General features: G+C 29.0%; 1 protein-coding gene across 1 annotated transcript in view; it reads left to right on the forward strand.

Annotated features, from left to right (window-relative positions):
* Positions 1–7932, forward strand: part of LOC112502437 — an 18156-nt gene extending 10224 nt beyond the window's left edge. The window contains exon 4 of the mRNA XM_025106340.1: positions 7663–7932. Coding sequence (XP_024962108.1) covers positions 7663–7853 — 191 coding nt within the window. The 3' untranslated portion in view covers positions 7854–7932. The remainder of the gene's footprint in view (positions 1–7662) is intronic.
* The last annotated feature ends 2241 nt before the right edge of the window (positions 7933–10173 follow it).

Here is a 10173-nt window from a genome sequence, read left to right on the forward strand (position 1 = left end):
CGGTCAAAACACTTGAAAATATATTAACATCCTTGTCCGGTTTAGAAATCCGGACAACACATCACTTTCTTTGTCATCCGGTTTAGATTAAACCTGACAATACATATTTCAATCTTTGACCGGATTAACACAATCCGGCCAATATATCACTTGAATTATTTAAACGGTTTACACATTATCCGGTCACCTCTTGTCCGGTATAAAAGATATCCAGACATCACTTGGCCGGTTTACATATTACTCCGGACACCTCTTGGCCGGTTTATACATTATCCGGTCACCACTTGTCTGGTTTAGACAATATCCGGACAAAGTTTAAACGGTTTAAGTATCCGGATTTCAATCCGGACACCACTTGGCCGGATTTATTCAAGAATCAACATAAAATGCAACTGAATCCACAATAACCAGTTCTAAAATGCTTATCAGATCATATATATAAGCAATTCATATTCAAGCTCTAAACACTCACCTTTTAGAAGTTGTGAATCAAAGCTTTTAAAACTTTCTTCTTCTTCTTCCTGTGCAAAACTTTAAAACCCTCCAGAGCAATTTTCCAAATATAAAAGGTGTAAGTATGTGTTCYTTTTCTTCACCAAAAATTATATATACATGCACATAAAAGAGTATGGCGGCTTCACTAGCCGACCTCTCTTTCTTTTAATATACTACTCCTCATAGACACATACACATCATATATATATATATATATATAATTAAATAAATACATATATATATATATAACCAAAATAATAACCAGACTATTACATTGGGAATATGTATCTAAGTGTTATTTTAAATATAATCCTTAAGAAATTACCAATATGACCCAACAATATGGAAATTGATATTTTAGCGATACTTTACGTATTTGCTTTATAAATTACCGAAATGATCCTATGTCTTGGGATTGGTATCTATGTTTTATTTTGAATATAATCCTTAAGAAATTACCAAAATGACCTCACGATTAGGGAAGCGGTATTTTAACAATACTTTGAGTATTGCTTAATAAAATTACCAAAATGCCCCTATGCTTTGGATTGGACTTTTAAGCATAATTTTGATATTCGACTTATGATATATACCAAGAATGTTCTAAATTAGGGAATTGGTTAAAGCTATACCTTTGGTATTCGGCTTCTTAAGATAACCGAAATGCCCTAGACTTGGAAAATTGATATTTTAAACATTATTTCGAGTATTAATTATGTTGGACTATAAAGTTATAGCATGACTATTATTTATATGGGTGTGACATGTTGTCACTGTTTTTCACTTACGAATTTTAAAAGAGACGTTTTGACCACAAAACATTATTTATGTTGCAAACTATTTAGTTCAGTTATTTGGTTAAAATGCTTATTGTTCAAGAAAATGTGAAGTGTAGTGCACATTTTTATAAAATGTACGAGCAACTATTAATATGTAACGGCGTCACATTATTAATAATGTTTCAAGAAAAGAAGCGAATTTGAGATATGATGGTATCGGGGGTTGGTCAATAAATATTATTAAGTTTAGTCGTGCTAAGATTGTTGGAGAATAACGATCAATTTAGTTTCGATTATTTAAGATGCTTAAGAATGGTATGAATTATCACGTAGGTTGCGTTTTTTGAGAGAACGACCTATCGAACGTTAACGATTCAAGGTGAGTCTTCATGAGACTTACAATGGGATGCATACCTATGTATAAATTTATTTTCGAGCATTATATGATTTATATAATAATGTGTATATATGCATGATGTTTCAGTTTACATACACGATATATTTTACATGTATATTATTTTATGATCAGTTGCATGCTATGTGTTTATTTTGTTTACAAATAACTCTAGCATGTTATTTCATTTGAAAGTTTTATGATCAATTTTAGCGGGTGAGCGTTTGACCAAGAAGTCACATGACAAGTGGTACAACCCCGTAATGAGTGTCTAGATAGGTACAGGTCGGACAACTCAGGGAATGCCAGTGACTAAATGACTCATACCCGACAGATAATTTATGAGATCTCTTTTCTTTCAGTGTCGCATGTTTCTCAGAAAATGCATACTATTTGGTACAAAGTTTACAAGTTGATATGTATGATGTGAAATGATCTTTACTCACGCAAACCATGAACTCACTGAGCTTTATAAGCTGACTATAGTATGCATCTCAGGGACAGAAGGTTTCAGGTTGGACAAAGAAAAGAAGGGCATACATAGAGACTTGTCTAGTCCATTTAAGTTCAATATTTAGGTGCAATCATCTATGATAGATAAATTTGTAAAGCAACCCGGTATGGGACGGGCTGACATTAAGTTATATATATATTTTTTTTAAAGTCTTCCGCTGTAAACGGTTTAAAGTTTTAATTTAGCCATTATTTTTGGAGTGCTTTTGGAGAATCCGTTTTAGATTACGTAACATCTCTCATAGTAAAAATATGGGTGTTACAGAATCAACTACTAATGCAGAGTCTAAGGGTGTAGGTTTCAAATATGAACAACTACCAAATAATGGTGACAAAAAAGAATAGTTTGCTCCAGAATCAAATAGCACATTATCTTATACGAAGTTTATAAGAAACGTACCCGTCATCACATCTGGAATTTCCTCCGCTTCCCCTCTGGACATTTGAAAGAACCGTCCCTTTGCTCTTTTTGATTCACCTCTTCTGATACTGATACCCCTACGATTGCTCTGAGTGTTACCAGCCGAGTTTGATCTTTGATTTCTCAGTTGTGGGAAATCGAGTTTAATATGATTTGGAGAGTTGTAGTGAAAACAGTGTTGAGGCATTTGACAATCCCTAGAAATATGTCGTGACTCCCCACATCTATAACACCTTCTCTTTTCAATATTGCGGTCACCTTGGTGGATACAGTGATATCTTGGGCAAGGTCTCTCGTTAAATATTTGAATTGGATGGTTTTCATATTTAACAAACTAGGGTTTTTGAAAATCTGTTGACGATCCTTCCCATTTTCTTTTTTCTCCGATCCTTTCTCCCACTTGTCTATTCTTATTCCTTTCAGTGGTTTCAGCCACATCAACTGCAGATGGAAATGTAGCATAATCCATTGCAATCACAAACTCTCTGATAGAGGAATTCGATCCATAAACATATCGTTCAACCTTACAGGATTCCAAAGAGATATAGTGTTCTCCAAATCTAAAATGTTCAATAAATTTCTTCGTATATTCCCGTACAGTCAGATTCCCATGTTCCAACTTTAGAAATTCTTCCTTTAGTTGACTAACTCCAGCTTTAGGACAAAATTGCTATTGAACCTGTCCGTAAATTCCATCTATGACATCGTTTGTAAAATATTAGGTTTGAACAATGATTCGATTTCCCACCAATACAAGAGCATTAGATTTGAGCACATAAACAGAAAATCTAACTCGATCTTCATATAAACATTTGCTGGTATCAGAGACCGACTCAATCTCCTTTAACCAACATATAGCTTTTATCGGGTCTCTTTCAAAATTAAACGTAGAAGGTTTGCATGTTAAAAACATTTTAATGTCACCCCCTCTTTCCTTAGAAGTGTGAACTTGTAGATTAATTTCAACTCTTTATGTTTCCACACAAGCAGGAATTCCCAATATTGATGTTAAAGTGTTTCAGAGCTTATCCATTTCCTCAGCAAGCATATCCCAAGTAACATACTTGTTAGGATTGAATTTTAGTATTAAATTGTATTCGTCTTGAAAATCTATAATTGTAATATTAGCGTGTTTGGCTTTGTATGTAGTTGTTGACTTTGACTAGAGGATTCAATGTTTGACCTTATATATACTTTGTCTTCTAGTGTAATAGTATGAGAGGAGCTTAATTGTAATACTTACGTACATTTGAGATTTATAGAAAGTTTGATTGAGTTGACTTTTCAAACATTCTTAATGTTAACATGAAGATTGCCATTGATTCATAGATATAATTGAAGATTGATCATATTGTGGACTCACAGTACTCTCGATGTTGAGTCTGCTCTTGATCCACAGATCTGGTTCTGTCTTGTTCCTCGTTAGAAAGATAAAAATGAAATTCATAATATATTATAGATTTATATAAATGTAATTTTTTTTATCTAATGTGATATTTATCAATATAATAGCCAACATATTATTTAATTACAAGCAAATAAACTAAAATTACATAACTTACTTCAAAAGTGCCATCTTTAGAACCAGAAACGATTATTCCAGAGTCAGCTCTAGAACCTACTCAACCAGAACCAGAGCCATTTCTTGTGGCTTATGTGCCTCAATAACCAGCACAACCATATGAGGACAGAGTTCAAGAAACAATTACAACCATGTATACGCTTAGAAGACCAATCATCGCTGTAGCTGCCTTAGCATCTCAACCTCCAAAAAATATCAAACTTAAGGCACCATTTATTGTTGCCAATACTCCAAACACCAAATTGGTGCTAAATAAATAGTAAAACACCAAAGTTGGGATTTCACGTTGGCTTGAAGAGAATTGGAATTAAAATTGGTGCTAAATTTAGGATTAGGTGTTGGATTTGAGATGTTTTGAATGTATTAAATATTTTAGTAATATAATTAATGTTAATCAATATTGAAATTTTTAGAGTTGAATGTAATTATTTTTGAAGTTAAACAATTCATATTTAGAGACATTACATAAACACTTTTGTGGTCTTTTTGGTTCAGGCAAAAGAATGAAAATAAAAATGACAAAAGATAAAAATGAGAATGAATTTTCAAATTCCACCGGTTTAACTTGTAATGAAAATTTTGGGTTTGTAAGGGAATGAACTCATTATATTATATAAAATCATATAATTCTTTTATTTTCAATTCCATTAATCTAAATCTATAATATATTATAAAACATTTGACAAAAACTCTTAAACACTATTTTTTATGCACAAAGTACTGTTTATTGATGTATATTACTTAAAATTCAAAATTTCAAGTAAATTGTGCGTAAGTACAATTTATTAAAGCTTCATTATTTAATTTGTGTAACTAACTATAGATAAACGCAATCAAATACGGGATAAACATCTCATTTTAAATAAAAAAAATCTAAAATATAATTAGGATAATCATTAGTTATAACAAAATACGATAAATAAATTACTTCATTATTAAATCTAAATTAAATTATAAATAAAATATTGAATTAAAAAAATTACACAAAAAACCAAAACTTTAAATAATAAATTTGATTCTAATATCGATATATATATATATATATATATATTCCAAATTTTTATATATATTTAAATTTATATTTTATTCAAAAATAAAAACATTATCGCTTTCTCAAAACCACTAAAACCGTATTATATCGACATAGATAAATAATAAAACGAAACATTAAAATTGATATATATTTCGCTATATTATGCGAGCACCCTTCTAGTTATATGATAAAGCATTTGATAAAAACTCTTAAAAATCATTTTTTTATGCATAAGGTACTGTTTATTGATGCATATTACTTATAATTCAAGATGACAAGTAAATTGTGTGTAAGTACAACTTATTAAAGCTTCATTTTTAAATTTGTGTAACTAATTATCGATAAACATAATTAAATACGTGATAAACATCTCGTTTTAAATATAAAAAATCTAAAATATAATTAGGATAATCATTAAGTTCAAACATAATACTTAATTAATATATTATTAAACCAAAATAAATTACTTCATTATTAAATTTAAATTAAATTATAAATAAAATATTGAATTAAAGAAATTACCAAAAAAAATTAAATAGTAAATTTGACACTAATATCAATATATATTTTTTTCAAATTCTTATGATATCTTTAAATTTATATCTTATTCAAAAATAAAACATTATCGTTTTTTCAAAATCATTAAAACCGGATTATATCGACAGAAACAAAAAATAAAAAGAAACATTATAATTGAAATATATTTCACTGCATTATGCACACAACCTTCTAGTTTTTGTTTAATACATCTAACCAAAATTCTTTTAACACCATCCGGATACTTTTCAACAAATCTTGAATACTCTTGGTTTTAAGAACCACGTTATCACTTGCTTTTAAAATCTATTCTAGCTTTTTGTATATATTAAAAGTGTACTCACGCAATATAATAAGATATATTTTACTTTTTAATGTTTTATTTTATTATTTATTTTTGTCGATTTTGTAACACGACTTTTCTTATTTGGAGAAAACATAATGATTTTATATTTGAATAAAATATAAACTTTAAGTCTCTATAAAATTTTTAAAAAGTATATTTATATTAATTTAAAAATAACAATTAAAAAGTTTTTGTTTGTTATATAATTTGTTTAATTTAGTGTTTATTATAATTTAATTTATGTTTAATAAGAATGTAATGTAATTTATAAAGATAATAATTAAATATTATATTAGAATTCGATGATTATCTTCTTTTTTTTTGATTTTTTATATATAAAATGAGATGTTTTTTTTTGTATTTGAGTATGTTTATTAATTAGTTATATGAATTCAAACATGCAGCTTTAAAAATTTATACTCATGCATCATTTATTTGTAAATTTTGAATTTTAAGTAATATGTATCAATAAATAATACTTGATGCATAAAAAATGATTTTAAGAGTTTTTCTCAAATGCTTTATAATATAGTATATAGATATAGGGAGAAAGGCAGTTTAAAATACAAAATATATTATACAAGTCAATCTCTTGTATAGATGARCAACGATGTAGATTAAATCGGCTCTTAAATTTACTTTCAACCTTATCTCCAACTGATTTAATAACCGCCTTTAAAAAAAAATTAGAGCCCAAATTTGGTTTATATAGTTTATAACAATCATAGGATTTGTATTTAGAATTTCATCTATTTATATAAATATATAATACAACTTGTCTTGTACAAATAATACCAAACCCACTTACATTGAACATAAATAACTATATGATCAACCACAAAGGTGGTGTCGGATTGGTTTGCGCTTGACTTCAAAGGTCAAAAATAGCAGGAGGTATCAGGTTCAAATCTAATGAATAATAAAAATTCCCTTGTGACCACAGAGATTCAAATGCGATAACTCCGGGTTATCTGCAAAGCATGTGGTCGCCCTAAGATTAGTCGACTCGAATAACGGGTTGGATATCTAGGTTAATAAAAAAAAACTACATGATATGTTTTTTCAAAAAAAAAAAAAAAAAAGAATTACATAATATGATTATAAATGTAAAGCATAAAGTTTAACCTTAATCTTTGACTTTTAATTTGTTCTTTTTATCTCTTAAATGTCATATTAAATTCAGCAATAAATGCAGTTATAATTAAGGGTGCAACAATGTTGATCCATTTCTTATATAAAAGTATGGTTAAGCCCCACATAATCCATCAACAACATACACCCAACAAAGCTCAACATGGCAAAGTCATTGATTTTCATCACATTTCTTGTGTTTTTTTATGGTTATATATGATTGGTAATTCTTCTTCATTAATACTTTTATCATACATAATTTCTTGAAATTTAAATGTTCTTCTTCAGTTTTAGCAGATATCTTGTGTTTTCGATTAACATAAAATCCATTACTGTTAGCTATTTTGATGATTACTAACTTATTGATCATTTAGAGAATTTTATAATTGTTTGCTGATATGGTCCTATAAGTGTGTATCCTGAATTTACAGATATGGAGTTATCGATGGCTGACAAAGTTTGTGAAGAAAATCGTTATCTAAATCCCGGATGTGAGATACATGATTGTATTGATATTTGCAAGAGAGTGCATGGACCTAATTCCCAGGCAAAATGCATATACTCCGTTTGTAATTGTGTTTTTGATTGTCCGTCAAAGAAAACAAATCTTAGAAAATGGTGACGACTCTCCTCTCCCTACTTCCGTGCACCGAGGAAATACATAAATTGTAAAATTTAATATCTACAAATGCTGCTAATATTATTTAAGAATCTTGTTACTTTCGAACTCCATCAACCTCCCTAATTTTGTGTGCAAATATTGTTTTACTCCATTTCTTCTAACTACATGTGTTTGATTATGTCAAACCGATCCAATAAACTTGAAGTCTTCAGATGAGCCTTTACTAATCCTCGTCCCCCGTAAATGTGTTTTTACGTGTCAAAAAGACACAAAAATCAACTAATTAGATTTTTTTTATAATTAAATATTTTTATTATATCCCTCAAACCAACCGTAAAATGTTTTTTTACAAATTAAAAAAGACAAAAACTAATAAACCACCTATTTTTTACTATAATTGGGCCATTTATCGAGCTCAATAACCGGTTCTAGATTTAAAAGATGAATGAAAAATCAGTTTTTCGGTCTGAACCACACTAGTTAGGATCAATTGTGTTATCGATCCTAATTGTAACTTTAATAAACGGTTCCACCATAAGCTCCAAAGCGTTCTAATTACAAACAATACAAATAAAATTAGTGTCATTTGAATATTTTTCAACACTTTTTCTATAAATAGTAAAAAAAAATTATATTTAACTATCAGATTTAGATATTTTAGCATTAAAAATATTATTAAAATATTCAACAGATTTAATATACTTCAACAAACTTCCAACATTTAATTGATAAAATTAATTAAAAAAAAATATTTATCTCTCTCTATATGCATTTAATTTTTTAGGGTTCTCCAATTTTTTTATTTTTGAAAAAGTTTTGGAGTATCGTTTAAAACGAACAATTAGAATAAAATTTACATTTAGTCTATCTTAAAGAATCTGTTGAAAATGTTTTAATAGATATAAACATTGACTGATTAAGAAACGTAAATTTAATCGATCATATGGTTGGGCCTAATCATATCCATAATACCAATTTTGACACAGTTCTTGATTTTAGGACTAACCATATGCCCCAACATGTTTTAGTAACGAACAATGGAAACAAAATTAGTTTCATCTGAACATTTCCCATGGTTCTTTCATAAAATAAAATAAAAAGTGAAATAAAATTACAAAAAAATTATATTTAACTCCAATAGTTTCTTCAATATGAAGATTTAAGCATTAACTATGTCGTTAAAATATTCAATACATTTCATACTCCAACAAACACTCAATATTTAATTGGTGGGAACGATAAAAAAAGCATTTCTCTCTCTACTAGAATTGAATTTTGGGAATTCTTTAAAGTCACATACTAAAAGTCCAACGAACTTTCTATTGAACATAAAGTTCAGTGTAAGTATCAATGAAAGCAGCAAAATCGTTAGCATGCAAAAAAGAACCATGAGCAAAAACATATCAACATTATCAAAGACAAATCATAGAGATCTTGTTTTGTCGATGTATCTTGAAGAATGTTGGTGGATAATAACGCTATTTCAAGATAAGGCAAGGAACCCCTATGAAATTCTTCCAAATCTTCACATTATGTGAATATATCAAAACAAACAAATAACCACATAAATTCTTACCACTCTTTTTCATAAACAAATAGAAAAATTCTTCCACGTGCTCTTTTTTAATGCGTTCATGTATATGATGGTTGGAGAATCGAACAAACAAACAAATAGAGAATGAGAAAGCAAAAAGATGCTTTCCGTTATGGATTTCAGTGGGTTTTTCGAGTATGCAATGAGCAAACAAACAGGATTTGAACCCGAGGGAGTAGGTTTATTGGCTTATTGATTTGAAACCAATACTATAACGACATACTATCCAAATCTAATAAAGAATGCTATTATTTAAAAAATGAATAAACTGGTTAGCCAGATGGACCTTTTAACCCTATTCCTATCACTTTCTGTCCTAATCATGGAAAAAAGTAAACGATTAAACCAAAGTTATAACCGCATATCAGGTGAAATTTCAATAACCAATATAACCGGTCACAAATGCAAGAGACTGTTTTTATAGGACAGTGACTAATTCGGGCCAAAACAAACTACAATGAACAACCAAATGATGAGAGATATGGATTTTAAGCAATTATAGTGAATCTGTAACAACCCAAAAAAAAAAGAAAAAAAATTAAATGTAATTTAATGACAGGAAACCCAATGGTCATGAAACCTACGACTATTAAGCATGACTTATCGTTTCATATTCCGTGAAACCGCCGATGGGGTTTAGTATAAAATGGGAGTTTGTAGCTTTATGTGTAGCTTGGGGTCAAGAAGGAGAACTATTGTGAGAAAAGACGACGGTGGACGCTGTAA

Source organism: Cynara cardunculus, assembly GCF_001531365.2.
Source record: "Cynara cardunculus var. scolymus isolate 2C chromosome LG 1, CcrdV1, whole genome shotgun sequence".
Taxonomy (NCBI): Eukaryota; Viridiplantae; Streptophyta; class Magnoliopsida; order Asterales; family Asteraceae; genus Cynara; species Cynara cardunculus.